The 17,261-nt window shown below is 38.1% G+C and overlaps 1 protein-coding gene across 4 annotated transcripts in view; it reads right to left on the reverse strand.

Moving 5' to 3' along the window:
- Window positions 1-1,924: 1,924 nt before the first annotated feature.
- The window catches only part of R3HCC1L (R3H domain and coiled-coil containing 1 like), a 103,901-nt gene continuing 88,564 nt past the window's right edge, over window positions 1,925-17,261 (reverse strand). For 3 of the 4 annotated variants that reach the window (XM_021943565.2, XM_003919623.5, XM_021943567.1), the window contains 5 exons: window positions 15,251-15,426; window positions 12,329-12,399; window positions 11,331-11,426; window positions 10,688-10,828; window positions 1,925-2,732 (listed from right to left, as the gene is read on the reverse strand). In XM_021943565.2, the coding sequence (XP_021799257.1) occupies window positions 2,665-2,732; window positions 10,688-10,828; window positions 11,331-11,426; window positions 12,329-12,399; window positions 15,251-15,426 (552 nt within the window). In that variant the 3' untranslated portion in view covers window positions 1,925-2,664. Of the gene's footprint in view, window positions 2,733-10,687; window positions 11,224-11,330; window positions 11,427-12,328; window positions 12,400-15,250; window positions 15,427-17,261 lie in introns of those variants that run through there. The other variant, XM_021943566.2, reaches the window with a different exon arrangement.

The following is a 17,261-nucleotide window of genomic DNA, read 5'->3' on the forward strand; positions in this document are numbered from 1 at the left end:
AAGACTGGTGGCTGGCATGACTTATAACTAGATGAGGAATGTTAGCAGAATACCAACCACCAAATTCCAGGCAGAACCAAAAATGTCAGAAGACTTTCACCTCAGCATACTTTAGCCTCAGAGACACTAAGGTGCTAAGAATGTCAGCTTACTCTTCAGAAGCCTAACTTAACCTTTATTCTACAAAGACTTTCACTCTATGAAGAGCATATCAGAACTCATGGGAAATGTACTTTTCTCTAAATTCCAGGTAATCCTGAGATTTGGATGTTCAACACATATGCACAGCAGAGTACATTAGCTATCTTCCTGAGTATTTAACAAGGGCGCCAGTGGCAGCTACAGGGTGCTCTCCAGCTAACTCATCTTGAGAAAGCATGGCTTGGATGTGCCCAAGGATTTATTTCCCATCTGGAAAAGCTCAATACAGTCTGTGCTGGGTCACAGCAGGAGCTCTTACCTCCAGCTCGCATACATCAATCCCAACTGCTTGAATAATGTAACTAAAAAGCACATTCTCTACTAATGGTAGAAGCAGCAACACTCCATAATTTTCAAGTGTAGGTGAAAAAAAAAAATCCTTTCTCTGGGTCTGGTTATAAGGATAAATCTGAAAGAGGTGGCTGACTACTGGCTGAAAAACAGGACAGACTACTAGCATACAGCATTAGAATGAGAACCAAAGTAAGTTACTGAAATTATGAAGATTACAAGAAAACTGGGAAATAAACATGGGGCTATATGTTACCACTAACAATGCCTTTAAAAGCTAAAGTGTAGCCAGAAAGAGGCATCCTCACAGACAAGTGACAGGAGTAGTCATCTCTTTTGTACTGCCCAAGGTCACTCTTGGCCTTGAAGAATCAAAACAGAGCAAAGGTATAACTCAGAGGTATACCATTCAGTATGAAGTCAGGCTACAATTCCCTGCATTTCCTTTCAAATGGGGCCGTACTGTTCAAACAGAACTATCTTAGAGAAGTCTGTTCCATAAAGACAAAGAGCAGAAGTCTTGTTGCTAAAAGCCAAAGAGAGGGGCACCTGGACAAAGTATTAGTGGAGAGGGTCAAGAGAACAACTTTAAATCTGGAATGGAGTCACTGAACATGAACAAAGGACACTAGTAGAACCGACCCGAATGAGGAAAACAATGCTGAGGAACTGGGAGAAGGGCTATAATATCTCAATAGCAGCAGGCATAGTTGGGTAAGGATCAAGATCCAAGGCTAGTGTCATTTGAGAAACATCTGAATAGAGCCCTACTCCACCATGTTCTAGATAATGCTAATAATCCATCATTGTCATGGGCACTAAATCATTAAAACATGAGGCTGTTGCCCTAGTTGAAAGCACAATGAGCCACTATTTCTTGCCACCTCGGCACCCTAAGGTCTAGTGCTACCATTTCTTCAGCACGGAACTACTTTCCAAAAACACTGAGAATGCAGATATGAGATGGACAAAGCCTGAGTTGATGGCTTTGACTTGTCCACATCCTTTAGGAAATCTCTCAGTGCCCAGAGGTGTTTATTTTATCCTGGCTGCTTGTCATCGTAATGGATGGTCTGGTACTGCTTGCCAAGTACCTCTGGCATAGGTTGAGAAGATCATACCAAGAACACGCTGGCGTGCCACATGTCTTCTTCAGGGTATCAGAGTTGCAGAGATGGCAGAAGGCAAGAAAAAGGTTGGAATGAGGGTGCACAAGGAAGATATGAAGGGGAGAGGAGCTACCAGATACCAGTCCCAGGATAATCACTTTTGTAGTATACTGAGGCAGAGAGATGATCAATTCTCTACTCACTGGGATTCAAGAAAAACAACAGATCCATTTAACCTATGCACAGCATTATAGGCATGAGGATAAGAAGAAAGCTCCTCTCCTATTTCTTGTTGGAATGACAAAACCCAACAAACGCCACAGTGATATGTCATAAAATGGGCTTTAATGTCCGCTCTTACAACATGGTATTACTGCTTACACTGGAACTGGCACACAGCTCCCAAGGTTGGTTTACTCTGAGGAATGAAGCTGGCGTCCCCCCTGGCTGCAGTACGGCTGGAACGGTCCCAGGCACTGAGCTCAGTATAAACTTTGAAGTCTAACTACCCACATCTCCTGTAGTTCACCAACTTTGGAGTGCTGGAACCAGCAGTGTAGATTCTGTGTAGGCCAAGTAAACCAGACATTGTTCTGTCTCTTTGTACTAACCACTCTCTATCCACCCCCTACTCTGCCTTCAGTATTATTCTGTTTTGTGAGGTACTAAGGAATGCTCTGCCTTTGCATGGCCTAAATCTCCCGTTCTTGCGGTTTGAATCCTCTGCTCTATTTTGCATTTGCTTTAAATATCTTGGAAGTGTGACCCACACTAACATGACTTGCCCTGTCCAGGGGACTCCTGGAATTCACATCTCCCACGTTTCTTCCTAGTTGATGGCTCCCTACTATGCCCATCATAGTAGGGTGATTCCAAAGCACTGCATTTAGGAGTAAAGACAGGAGTCTGTCTTCCTTCTATACCCAGTCAGTCCTTGTCTCGATCACTTTATCTCTTTAACATGCACATCTGCATGTACACAGAGCTCTGGAAGGATCCTCTTATCTGAAGACTATGGAAACATTTTCTGATTCATGGAATTATCCTTTTCATTGAGTGATGTTCAAACTGCAGACTGGTCTCTGCCTTCCCAGATGTCTTCTCGTTGCTTGGCTTCCAACCGCTTTCTCTCTGTAAATAAGAGCAGTGTTAACCATGGTTGTCTATTTCATATAATCAATGACTTTCCCTTAATCCAAATTACAAGGCAAACTTTCATCATGAGACAAGTGGATATCCTGGTCTCTCTTACCTGATTCCAAGAGTTAATTCCTTTAACTTCCTAAGTGCTTTGTAAGTGAAAATGATACTACTATAAGTCATTACATTTATTACTATATAATAAAAAATATCTGAGGCTAATAGAAGTATATGGAATAAATCAGAATCTAGTAGGACTCAGATTCCAGTCTTGCTAATACATATTTAAATTCTACTTTTCAAATATGTTTAGTGCTTCAACACAATTGCCCATTATTCTCAGCTTACTGATCTTTATAAATATTTCAATAGGTATCAAGGATATGTATTGATATTCTATTTTGTTGCTTAAATGGAAATGGTAGCCCCTGGGCTTTACTCATATCTCCCCTCTACAACTTTATTGAAAAAATATTTCAGAGGTAAACCAAATTTCAGTATTTTCAGAGCACTTCCAGGAGCCAGAAATCTTCTGGAATATACAATTACAATATGGAAAACTAAAACTATTTCTAAAAACAAAAAATATACAAATTTGGATAATCTATCTTCAATTTTTAATATGGAAGCTTGGTTCTCCATTTAACACTTTCACCAAGGTCTGAGAAAATACGGACCATACAACAGTCTGGTGACTCAAGCACTCCTTTAGGTGCCACAATACCAGTTCCAATTGCATGGCTAGTCATTTATCTTGAAACCATAAAATGGTGATAAGCCTACATGATAGATGGTAAGCCTAAATGTTTCCTTCTTATTGTTCCAAATTGATAATGCCTGTATAAGATTCAGCAAGTCATGAATCAGGGAGATTACAGAAATCGAGATGAATTTAGAATAAACACTTGCTATTCTGATATATCTTTCCTCATCAGCAGAATCCCTTACAACATTCCTACCCTATATCTGACTATACTTTAAGGGCAAAGAAGTTGGTTATGAAGCTGACTGGCACTTGGAAATATGAGAAAAAGAAATTCACTGCTATTTGGGCACCATCTTGTGGCATTATCTGAATATAGCAGCAAAGTTGAGCCAAAAAACAGTGGTCTGCAAATTGCAAACTGAATGAAGGCTGGTAGAGTGCCTTGGAACTGAGGCAGGCTTGAACTGCACTGGGGTTCCCTAGGAGACACAAAGGATAACTGGCTGGTCTAAAGGACTCCAGAATTTCTTAGGAAGGCAGCATGGTCTTGATTCTTACAAACATGGAGAAGTTAGGAGGGGATCTAAAGGCAATGGATGAAAGCAATCAAAATCTGGTTCTATATCCCAAGGAAAAATGAAGAAACCAGAAAAGTAAATTATTAGAACTCCAATTTTTCAATAAGGTGTGAAACTTAAATCATAAGAGTAATATGAGAAGACGGAAGAGATCCAAGAGCAGTAGAAAAATATGACTGCCCATAACACACAATTCCAAAATCAAAACAATTCTGAAAACAAAGTTATTGCTTTCTTTAAAGCTTGGGGCCAAAATTAATTGATGGAGGCAAATCTAACCTGAAAGGATACGAAGCCATTTATAGTCTTAACATATCCCATTTAATGTGAACAGTCACACACTCTGCTGCAGAAATATTAATATGTCTTGATTCTGGTGTTATAAGACAGAGATACCATATTAGCTTTCTAAAATCTGGAAAGTTCAGAATTCTGAATTTTTTTTTTTTTTTTTTTTTTTTTTTGGAGATGGAGTCTCACTCTGTCACCCAGGGTGGAGTGCAGTGGTGTGATCTTGGCTTACTGCAACCTCCGCCTCCTGGGTTCAAGCGATTCTCGTGCCTCAGCCTCCTGAGCAGCTCTTGAGTAACAGGCATGTGCCACCATGCCCGGCTAATTTTTTTGTATTTGTAGTAGAGACACGGTTTCGCCATGCTAGCCAGGCTGGTCTTGAACTCCTGAGCTCAGGTAATCTGCCCGCCTCAGCCTCCCAAAGTGCTGGGATTATAGGCATGAGCCACTGTACCCGGCCTGAAACATTTCCTAACACTTTCTAATAAAAGTAAGTAGATTCTAATGGTAAGCCATATGAAAAAACTAGTAGGAGTAGGAAGACAAATTGAGAAGCACAAAGAAATAGTGAAAATGGGAGGTGTAAATTTAGAAATACAAGAACATGAATAGAATAGAGAAATGTAGGTCAGGATAGGAAATAATAATTTCTTTATTTTAAAGACAAGGAAACAGAAGCTCGGAGAGCTGAAATGACTTGCCTAAGGTTACACAGCCAGTGAAAGAACTGAATCTAGGACCCAGATCCTTAATTCTTCACCAACACACCTTCTACTATCCTGACATCTGAAATATCTACAAGGGAAAAAATACGAAAAAAACTATATGAACAGAAAGACAAAGAAACATGTCCCTTTATTAAAGAGAAAGGAAAGCAGATAATAGCTGATAAACTGCATGAAAGAAAGCTCCTACTAACTTGACCTCCAATAATTAAAAGAATCAATCAAGAGAAAGCCCAACAGTAGACATGAGGGCAAGGAATTAAGAAAAAATAGAAAATTCAGCACAAAGTGATTGACCTAAAACATTCACATCGGCTGGCCCTGAAAACTTTCATTCTCCAATATAATAAATCAATCAACAGAAATGACTATATTAAATGAGCTGCCTGCAATCACAGTGCAGTCAAGACTTTACATAAGAGAATGTGAAGCACTGAAGATTGTAAAAGGGCCAGTTTGGTGTCATGTTTTAAAAAAGGCAAAGACAGAGGATGTAAATTAAAGACTTTCAAAATTTACTTCTAGGTCTAGGTCTATGAAGAATAATCACAAAATCTACTGTAGTCACCTACAGAACAAGAGACAACATGCTTCGTGAAGAACACGTCTGGTCAAACGAATCTTATTCCCTTCTTTTATAGAGGGACAGATGTAGTAGCTCAAGGAGAAGTAATCTAACCTCTTAATTTTAGCAAAGTTTTAGATTTTAAGTTTACCAAATATTTATATAATCATAATATATGGAAAAATACAGTCTGAATCCAATAAGGGGGCATTTAACTCTAGAGTGTGGAATAATTATCAATGTATTAAGTGTCAACACAAGGAACCATGTACTATTTATTTTAGCAACAGCTGGTGACCTGGTCAGTTAGTTAGTCCTAGGTTAACATTTTCATCTCTGATCTAGGCAAAGGTAGTAGGTTTAATAAACAGCAATTGACACCAAAAAATGAGTAAATGCTACATCACAGAAAAAAAGTCGCATTAAAATGAAAAAAAAAAAATGTAGTTAGAAATGAACTTCAGACATCAGGGGAGAAAAGACACCAAGAAAATACCCTAAGACCTAGATTATGAATCAGCAATGCCGCACTGCCCTTTAAGGCAGAGTAATGGAAAGTCTAAAAAGGGTTTTCATAAGGTATCAACTATGATTAAATTTATTACTATCTTATAGAGATGGTTTGAAGTTCTTTGTGATTTAATTAATTAAACTAGGTAAGCAGATTACTATTTACTTACTTTGCCTTTCAGGCCTGTGACCCAAAAGATGGGCTTTCAGAACCAGCCAATTAATCACCTACCTTCAAGAATAAAATGAAAATAAATAAAATTGTAGCGGGCTTTGAAAGTAAGAAGGTAGCTTATTCTGAAAGGTAATGATATCTATGTCCAGTTTTAGGTGGGAATCAAATATTTGTATGAGTGGAACATGGGAAAATTGTATATACATTCCTGAGTTTGGTCTTTATTTTGTTTTTTATTTTTTTGAGATAGAGTCTTGCTCTGTTGCCCAGGCTGGAGTGCAATGGCGCAATCTCGGCTCACTGCAACCTCCGCCTGCCTCTCAGGTTCAAGTGATTCTCCTGCCTTAGCCTCCTGAGTAGCTGGGACTACAGGTGCATGCCACCACACCCGGCTAATTTTTCTATTTTTAGTAGAGACAGGGTTTCACCATGTTGGCCAGGCTGGACTCAAACTCCTGACCTCAGATGATCCGCCTGCCTCAGCATCCCAAAATGCTGGGATTACAGGAGTAAGCCGCCATGCTCAGCCCTGAGTTTCGTCTTTAAAATGTGGTTTTAGGCTGGGCACAGTGGCTCAGGTCTGTAATTCCAGCACTTTGGGAGGCCAAGGCAGAAGATCACTTGAGTCCAAGAGTTTGAGACTAGCCTAGGCAACATAGAGAGACCCTATCACTACAAAAAGGAAAAAATTAGCCGGCATGGTGGCACATGCCTGTAGCCCCAGCTACTCAGGAGGCTGAGGTGAAAGGATTGCTTGCACCTGGGAGGTTGAGGCTGCAGAGAGCTGTGATCGTGCCACTGCACTCCAGTCTGGGTGACAAAGTGAGACCTTGTCTCAATAAATAAATAATCAAAGTAGAGTGAAAAATGTAGCAGAAAAGTACTTAAAACTCAAAATCACGAATTCAAAATTCATGAATTAGGAAGGTTTCACACTCTAGGTTTTATAAAGAAAAACATGGAGGGCTTAGCATTCAGAATAGAGTCAAGATTTACAAAGAAAAATTAGAGTAACCAATGTCATCCATGTATTTGGTCAATGAACATGTATTGAGCGTCTTTTTATGTACCAGGCACTGTTGCCAGACAGCAGAACTATTCAAGTGGGAGAAAGAAAGGCTGGGAGATTATCATAGCATATTATAACAGGAAGATATACAGATTTCAATTCCCATGCTAATTCTGATCCCTTGGCAATGGTCATGTAAAACTCACCAAGAATGTCATGACTGATTTAACAATATCTGCCATGTGTAATGGATGGAGAGTAGCAGTATATAATACATATTTGTTATTACAAGCTCATATTATAATGAACATTAAATTCTTAACAGTCATATTAATAATCGTATCCTGAATTTGTAAAGCACTTTACCAAACATTTTTACATATGTTAACTTATTCTGTGCTCAAAACATTCTCCATGATTAGGTAGGCTGAGGAGTACTTGCACTTTGCTGGAAACCAGGGGGTGCAGAGAGGTATCTGACTCGCCCATGGCCACACAGCTAGGTAATGGCAAAAGCTCTATTAGAGCCCAGATTTCCTCATTTCTAAACAATCTGCCCCTGATCTTTATAGTTAAAGTTGTTAGAACAAAACGGTACACAGATATTCTCTATTTCTACTAAGGAAAAAACAAGAGGACACTGGTTTAAACTATCATGCAGATTTAAGTCAGACCTAAGGAAGATTTTTCTGAGAGTGAAAAGCTGCTAACCATTGGTACAGATAATAAAGAAGTTTGTCATATTTTATTCCTGGAGACTTTAAAAAATGTTTTATGTAAGTATTTTTTTCTGGGAAAAAATGTCAGTAACTCCAAAAGTCCTTCAAGAGGGATTACAGTATTACAGAAGAAGCATGGGTTTTATTAATCAGCGGTACCTAGATTCAGATGCCTTCTCTTTCAGTTTACCAGCTGGGTGACTTTAGGCCAGTTACTTAACTTCTCTGGGTCAGCTCTAAACTCAAGATGGTATCATTGGTCACAGAGTTATCATAACACAGAATCATCATAACCTGTAAGTTATGATGGAGTTTCCTTCCTGTCCTTTTAATCAACAAAAATCATTTATGGTTTTTAATCTTAAAATCTACAGAACTGAAGTGAGAGGAAAAACAACTGCTTAAAATGCCCAAAAGAGGAACATATTTTCTTCCCTACTCAAGGCAGATTATCTCCACTAGATTGTAAGGCTTAAGGAGAGGAACAAAATCTTGCCACCTTTCTAATTCTCCTAAATAGGGAACACAATGCTTTGCACAGGGCAGGTGCTCAGTGAATGCCACATGGAGCTAATAGACGATTATAGGAATTTTAAAATAAAAAGAGTAATTAATGACAAAAGTATGCACTGAAATCTGTGCTGGATTCACCATATAATGATACTACTATTATTACTAACAAAAACAATAGCAGCTAACACTTATCATATAACTCATTATAGGCCTGCAGAAACAGGAGCAAGAGAGTACCTATGGTTTTTTGAAGATGACTAAGTATCCTTCATGGATTAACTCGCTTGAGTTCCATTTAAGTCTGAAAAAACAGAGGCCTCCAGAGAGTAAGTAAGTTACTTACCTACCCTCTCAAGGTCACAGAGACAGTAAATGGCAGACCTAAGATGTGGACCCAGGAAGTGCGATTCCAGAGTCTAATACCTAAAACAGTAAAGTTTCTACCGAAAAAAAAATCTTTAAAGCCTGGGCTCCATGCAGGCAAGCATATAAGTATCTGCCCAACACAGAAAGAGGCCAGAAAGAGATACATCAGGAAATTTTCTAGATGCATTTCCTCAGATACAAAGAATGGTAGCACTCTGGAGCATAATAAAGGAAGAGTCCTCTATAATCCATACAGCCTCAGCACCAATAGGTAGGAGGAACTTATCACAGTGGGTCTCTATTCACAAATAAAGGCCTTCTTTAGGAAAGCAATAGAGTACCCACTTAGTCAACAGTCTCAATTTTAATTGCATCACTGAAATGTCCTTTGTATAGCCAGACATTTAAAACAAATACTTCAAGTGGAGCTGCATGCTGATGCGCCTAGAGAAAGAAAAGGGAATACTCAAGATGATATCCACGCAAAACCACTGTTGCAGGATCTGTAGAGATACAGGTGATATACACCCACAGAGAAGGATGATAACATGGCAAAGGGAGTCATATCCCTTTTTATAGATATCACTGTCATCACACAGAAATCATTTTCTTCAGAGACAACCAATTAACAAAGGGTTAAGGACACTGCACATTCATCTTCAATCTAGTTCTGTTATTGCCATCTATAAAAACCCAAGGAACCCAGTTATGTTTCTATAGTCCGTAGAAGGCCTTTGAGTAAACAATGATTGGAAAACATCAAAACTGCCTCATTATAGTCATTAAGGTTTCAAAAATTAGTTGGGTTCAACTCTGAAACTCTAGCACTTGCCATGACACACTCTGTCACTGGTTATCTGGCCAGTGCAGCTGAGAGTCTGCAAGCTGCCTGCTATCACCAAAGCAGAGAGGATAGGAAGTATTAATGGCCTTGTTAGGCCAGCAATAAACAAGGAGTTTGAAACTTCAATTCGTTTAATGGAAAAATGAAGTTACTTTTCGGTAAGTGGAGTTTTCAGAATAAATTGCCTTCACAGATTCCAGGGATTGTGGGCTAAGGCAATGAGACTGTCTAAAGCCTGAAGGTTGATAAAAAGTAATTAAGGGCCACACCAGAGTCCCAAGCCTTTACATACAATTCAACAGCCTGTAGAGGAGACAGAGAGATTTTAACTTCAACCCCAAACTATAAGAAAATAAAAATTCTGCTTGTGGATCAGGGGAAATATTTTTCTGAGAACGCTTGGATAATGGAAAATAATCAGAAGACAGGTAAATCTAGATGTACTCTAATGGAGCCACTCAGGACTGCCTTAAAAAGACAAAAATACCTCCTACAGTTGTTATCATCAATGTCAGTTGCTGGTTTTTCCTAAATTTGTCTTCTACCTCAGATCTAAACCATTTGATAACATTAGGGCAATATCATGGCAATCGTGGCCCAGTAAAACCATAGCAAATGTTTTCTGCCTAGGACACTGTAAGTTTTCACAGGAAAATTTTTCTCAGAGAAAAACTGTAGGAAAAGCCATGGATGGGCTGAGAAGACCAAACATATCTCTTGGAAAACAACAGTAGGAGCGTGGATTAGGACGTCTTGGTGTGTGAAACAGGCAGACAAATCCTGAAACGTCTTCTCCTGAACGTAAGGCATGAGACTTTCTACACACTTAGGAGGCTTCTAGGAAATGACAAAATGGAATGGGCTTCATTCTTTTTTTTTTTTTAAACACACGCCTTATAGTGAGCTGTAAAGGGACTAGAGAAGAACGCCATCCTTTCAGCTCACCTCTGGCTTCTTGCAGTTTCTTGAGCTCTGCTTCTCGTTCGGTTTTGCTCTGCTTACTTCGAACCCCAAGGGCACTGATGACTAACCTTCTGGCTAGGGCTGCTGAAGTCTCAGGACGCTCCTTTGCTGGCTGGAGGAACTCTGAATGGAAGAAAGGAAGGGAGTAGGAGGGAGTAAAGAAGAGAGAGCACTCCAGCTTCAAGTGATTTAACTCAGTAATTAACATACAAAATAGACTAACAAGGGCTGCATCAGCAGTAATTAATACAAGCCTGATAGATGACGATCAGAGAAAATTAACATGGCAAAGCACAAACAACCCTGGCTTCATTATCTGCATTAACACAGTATCTTACAGTGACTCTATCAGGCAGTTAAACACAGAGGTAAACTAGGTAGGGATGTCATCAGAAACTGGTTGCTGCATTGCCTGCCGTTAGTTCTCAGACTCTCCAAGTGGCCACTCAGATGCCATATTTCCAACATGGTCATTTCTCTTTTATTTATTTTTTCTTAAAAACATACTTCTTTTAACACTAAAAATAAAAGTGATATGTCTTTAGATGTCTGGATGCTATAAAACTGCTGGAAAGAATAATAATACCACCATCAGCAAGAAAAAACCCTGAGATTATAGACTCACCAGCATAAGCTCTAGCTTTGGCCTTGGCTGCTCTTGTGGCCTGTGACAAGGGACGAATCTTCACCATGGTGTGTTTAATACCCAACGCATCACGAGCTGCAAAGAGGAATAAAAGGAAGCAGAAGACATGAAGTACAGTGATGCAAAGGAACAACTAGGGATGGCTCTTAGTATTTCCTAGATGTCATGCTTTTTTTTTTCAAAGCAAGCAAAAGAGACTAAGATCTAGAGGCAGTAATTATTTTAGATCAGGTATCAGCAAACTATGGCTCTGTGACCAAATGCAGCCAACCACCTGTTTTTATATTTATTTACAAAGTAATTTTATTATTTTACTGAAACAGAGCCATGCCCATTTGGCTTGTATATTGTCTATGGCTGGTTTCTTGCTCCAACAGCAGAGTTAAGTAGTGACAGAGACTGATGCTTCACAAAGCCTAAAATACTGTTTTTACCGTTTGGTCCTTTATATAATAATTTTGCAGACCCATATTCTAGGTGGTTCAGACAGGAACTAACATTTTAATATCTCTATTTTCTTTGAATGCCTCTGCATCAGATCTGTCATGAGGCCAATGATGTATGTAAAAAGGCCCAATCATATATTCAGAGAGTATGTATTATAACTTCTCACTAGACAGGTTAAAGTGTTACTTAAATTCACTTGTCTGGGATGGGGAAAAAAAAATCACCAGTATTGTAAGAGTTAGCCCCATTGGATTCTTCAATCTCTATCTTAATCTGTTTATGTACTATCATGACAGTTATGTGTACAAATAACCTTGAAAGGTGTTGACTCTATCTCTCCAAATACCACTGGACTAACATAAAGAGGAGAATGGGTACCAAAGTATCTTACTTCAAAAAAACCACTATCTGTCCTATTACCTACACTGGCTGAATAAAATGCCAACTTTCTCAAATAGAAGGGAAATAGAAAAAGTAGCATGAGAAAATGAACAATAAGAAAGGAAGATTGAAAGCCATTGGGTGAATACCTGTAATTGGACTGGAGAATACTCCTAGGGCATGTGTATCATCCACCCATTTAATATCAAATCCTTTCTTTCTGCAACACACAAAAAAAATTTTATTTCCTAAAATAAAATTTACTTTTATGAAACATCTCACAAATAGAATCTCATAAAGCATTTCACAAGATAGAAACACTCAACGAGTGCACAGGTGGAATGGGGATAATGACACCAAAAACAGCTTGGAGGACAGAAGAAGCCATTGAATTTTAAAAGCAATAATACCATCATAAAGAACTACCCAGGAGTATTTTACGTTCTCAGCCATTTTATAGACATCAACTAATTAATCCTCACACGTCCCTTGGGGATGTGAAGTATTTAATGCACTATTTACAAGAGACATTCTTATGGGCAGGGAATGAGAAGAAATGGAAAGAGGAAGCAGAGGAGGGTTAGAATATAAGAAGAGTAGGTAGGCAGGGAAGGTCACCTGGATTTAATGCAAATGTAAACTCTGTCCTTGAGGACAGAGACAGAAACAGAATGCGAGAATGGGGTAGGGGAGATTATACTGCAAGATGTCGTTCAATTTTTTTTTTAAAAAGTCAAGTAATGGGGAAAAAAGGGGGCAACTATAATCAGAGAGGCTGATCTGTTCTTCACTTGTTGCAGAAGGGAGGTTAAAAAAATAAAAATACAGGAAAGAATTGTGTGGCAAAGTCAGAAAAATTCAGGATGAAAGAAATCATGATAAGAGAAATATCAGACCAGATTAGAAACGATCAAAAGAATGAACATTTAAGTACTACAGAAACACTTTTATTTTGGAGAAGAGCTACCTAGTGAGCACAAGGAATGTCAGGATGATGACATAACAGTTATATTTTTCAGCTAAGAGCTTAAAAATGCTCATGGACTCAGGGTTCTGCCACCTTGAGACCTTGGGCAAGTTTAACCTCTCTTGAAGCTAGGTTGGCTCATCTGTAAAAATGAGCAAAGTATGTCCCCCACAGAGCTGTTGTGAAAATGGAAATGAGATCATCCATGACAAGGCAAAGAAGATGGTGTTGAGCACTTCATGGGCATCTAATAAATTAATGGTGTTCATTACTTTTATTATTAATAGCAATGTTCATCAATATTAATATTGATGAAGATGGTGATTAAAACATGAAGCTGACTCTGTAATTTGACTCGCAGGCATTATTACAGGCTTTTGCACCATGACCTTTTTTTTTTTCATTTTTATAAATCACAGATGGGTTCCAGAGGGCCTTTTCTACCTCAAAATTTCATAACCCTTTAAAATTTTTCTCTTTGGAGAATGTTTTTAAGTTTGATAGAAAAATGGTCTTGCAGGTGAGATTATCAAGAAACAAAGCAAAGGGAAGTAAATAGTTTTATAAGAGTTAACTAATCTTCACGAAATTCTAGACATCAACAAAATGATCCTTGGTTTTATGAATCATCATTTATGACAGTCTAAGGTAGTTCTAATGGGATTGGATCCCTCTGACTGCTTTTAAAAAATCTATTATGAATTTTATGTTGAACAGGTTCTGATACTGGATCTAAACCTAATTCTAATAAATAAGACTGACCTACACACTCTACATTTAAAGTTTATGGCAGAGATTAACTGTCCTCCAGGATCCATTCACCCTTTCTTTCTGTTAGTTATAGAACTGATGCTCCCCGCCGAATTACGTTTAACTGATTAAACAAGTACATGGCTGCTGGTTTTGCCTGTTCTAGAACTTCATATGAAAACACAACACTTGTTCTTATAAATAAAGTTTTAGTTTACAGCCATGCTCATTTATGTGCTGTTTTTGCTTGCTTCTGTTTAACAATGGCAGAGCTGTCTAAAATATTTACTTATCCTTTAAGAGAAAGTTAAGGGCTATACTCTGACTTATAACAGAATCTTACATATTCAAGGTGAATTTTAAATTTAAATTTGTTATATCACACTACAGACCTGGTTCATTTTAAATATCAGGACTGAAACATTAAAGTATAATCCTTCTTGATACTGATTTTCTTCCAGACCCTGAAAATCTTCTTAATAACTTTCTTTCTAGATTATCATCTCTTTATTCCTGAAGCTTATTTTTTCTTGTAAGCTAAATATACAGAGGTATATACTTCTAACTCTTTTAACGTCTCCTATATAAGTATCAGCTATACACACACCAAGGGTTAGGGCAAGTGTTCTCAAACCCACTTATATCAGTGTGAGTTGATATTTTCACCATGGAATTAAATAAAATTAAACCAATGAAACAGGTGCAGAGCATAAAAAAGAAGAGTTATTGTGTCTGTAAAAACTTAGTTGAGGCCAGGCGTGGTAACTCACACTTCTAATCCCAGCACTTTGGGAGGCTGAAGTAGGCAGATGGCTTAAGTGGAGGAGTTTGAAACTAACCCAGCAACATGGTGAAATCCTGTCTCTACAAAAAAAATACAAAAATTCGTCGGGCATGGTGACACACACCTGTGGTCCCAGCTACTTGGGAAGCTAAGCTGGGAGGATTGCTTGAGCCCAGGAAGTTGAGGCTGCAGTGACCCCAAAAGGCGGCAAGAAAGAAAAAGATGGGACAAGTAAACACATAAAGATGGCAAGCAATTTGACAATACATCCAAATATATCAACAATTACAATAAATATCAATGGACTAAATGCACCATGAAGTCATCACTGATGACAGTCTTCTTAAATGCTAAAATGGGGGCTAGAAAGGCTATCTGACATTTTTAAGGAACTTAGAACAGTAGTTTAATATAGAAAGTTTCTACTGGACCTGGAAAAGACAATAAACCAGCCTGATGCTAAAATATGAAAAACAGGGGATATGAAAAACAAGAGATGATTTCTCAGAAAACATTTTTTAAAGACTTCATCTCACACTCCCTAACATCCACAATCATTTGCATACTCACTGATAACTGCAGAAAACCCGTAGAAGGTCTTCAGTACGAAATTCTTGGGGAAAGTCATAAATTTCAATGACATGTGGGAATTCACAATCACTGAGGTCAATATCAGGAACTTCATGGTTGTAGTAATCAAATCTAGGTTCCTGGATGCTCTCTCTGCCCTTTGTATTCCCTGATAACTAGAAAGGAAGAAGCACATAAGTGCTGGTTACATTAAACCTGGCTATTGTAAAATATATTCCTATATATAAACAATCCTCCTCCCTTTCTCTACATGTTCTTATTCCTCAACCTTTGGCATAGTCTCTGTATTAATTCTACTGATAGATACAATAATGATCAGGTGCTTATCACCCAGTTTATACTATACATATGGAACAGTTGAAGAAATGTTAAAATTCCAGCAGACAGGCAATGCATGAAACTCAACTTGCATCTCTAACCAGCATACGAGAAAACACAGACTGAATACTGTGGTGAGTTATAAATGGTACATCTTGGAAACTGATGCTCAGATAATAGCTGAAGAGATTAATTAATAATATTTGTTTTAATTGAGCTTACTGACCAGGCTCATATCATAGTTTCTTTTCTGGAAGTGAACAAAAATGAAGAAAATTAAAAAATAAAAATAAAAAAACCTTTTTTACTTCACTTTTTGTTGAATGTATTAAAGGGTGAGGAGACAGCTTACAAAGACATTTGTTGAGACAAATTAAGTGGTACAAGTAGTTATACTTAATGTCCTTAGCACGAGACCTACCTTAAGGAATGTGCATATAGCAGGCTAGTGAAGGAATCAATAAAGGAGGTAACAAATTAAAATTCTACCACCCTATAAAAAAAGTTGAACTTCACACTGGAAGCAAAAGAAAGAAAACAGGAAAGTGAAAAGTGGCAGCAAAGCCATGACAGTCATTCTGTCATTCACCTGTTATAAAACCTAGACGCTGCTGATGACCCAAAGCCACCAGATCCTTAAGATAATTTTTTTTTCTCTCTCTCTCTGTTAATCAAAAGTTCAAGGAGGTCCCTTCAAGCTTTCTCTGGTTTTAATACTGTGTCTCTTTTCCCATCAACTGAGGAAAATAAGAACTTGCAATGCCAGGAATATATATCTCCTTTCCTTGGAGAAGTTGAAAAATGGATTCAAGAGTTTTTTTGGGAGAAGGAGGAAGATGACTTGGATAATATCAATAAAAACTATTATTTATTCCTGTACTCCAGTTCCTTTTCTCTACTAAGCCTCAGTTTTACATGTAAAACATGGGAATAATAACAATGTCTACACTATAAGTGCATGGACTAAAGGAGATGATATGGCAAATGCTTAGCATACTGCTTGGCACATAAGTATTCAGTAAATTCAACCCACTTTAAACCAATTTTAACCAAGCGCTAAGTCTGTTACATGCCAAACCCCATATTAGTTCCACTCTGCTTAGGATGTAGAAAGCAGAAGAGAATGTTCTTCCCACCGTAACAAGAGAAAAGACCAGCTGATCTATAAAATCATAACTTTTCTTGAGTTTACCAGAGAGCTGAGTTTGTAAGATAACAAGGGAAACTGGTTATCTTAAAATCCATATAATGACAAGTCTCTCCCAAAGAGAAACAGAATACATAAACTGTTTTGCCTTTGGCAGACCACTGGGAGAAGTGATCACCACATAAGTGGGCCAAGAAGATATCAGCTAAACTTTTAATAAATTCTTAAACATCTAGAGTAGATTAGTGTTAACAGTTTGGAATAACTCAGAGGCCAGGGACAAAAGGAGTCTGAGATAACTTGCAACTCAATCCCTATGCCAGTGCCACACTGTTTTGATTACTGTAGCTTTATAGTACTGTTTGAAATCAAGAAGCTTACTATAAAGCCTGAGTCCTCCAACTTTGTTCTTTTCAAAATCACTTTTGATTATTTAGGGCACTTTGCATTTCCACAGATTTTCAGGATCTGCTTGTCAATTTCTGCAAAAAATTTTCTGCCAACCCGGCAGCTGGGATTCCACTG

This window comes from Papio anubis, chromosome 11 (genome assembly GCF_008728515.1).
Source record: "Papio anubis isolate 15944 chromosome 11, Panubis1.0, whole genome shotgun sequence".
NCBI lineage: Eukaryota > Metazoa > Chordata > Mammalia > Primates > Cercopithecidae > Papio > Papio anubis.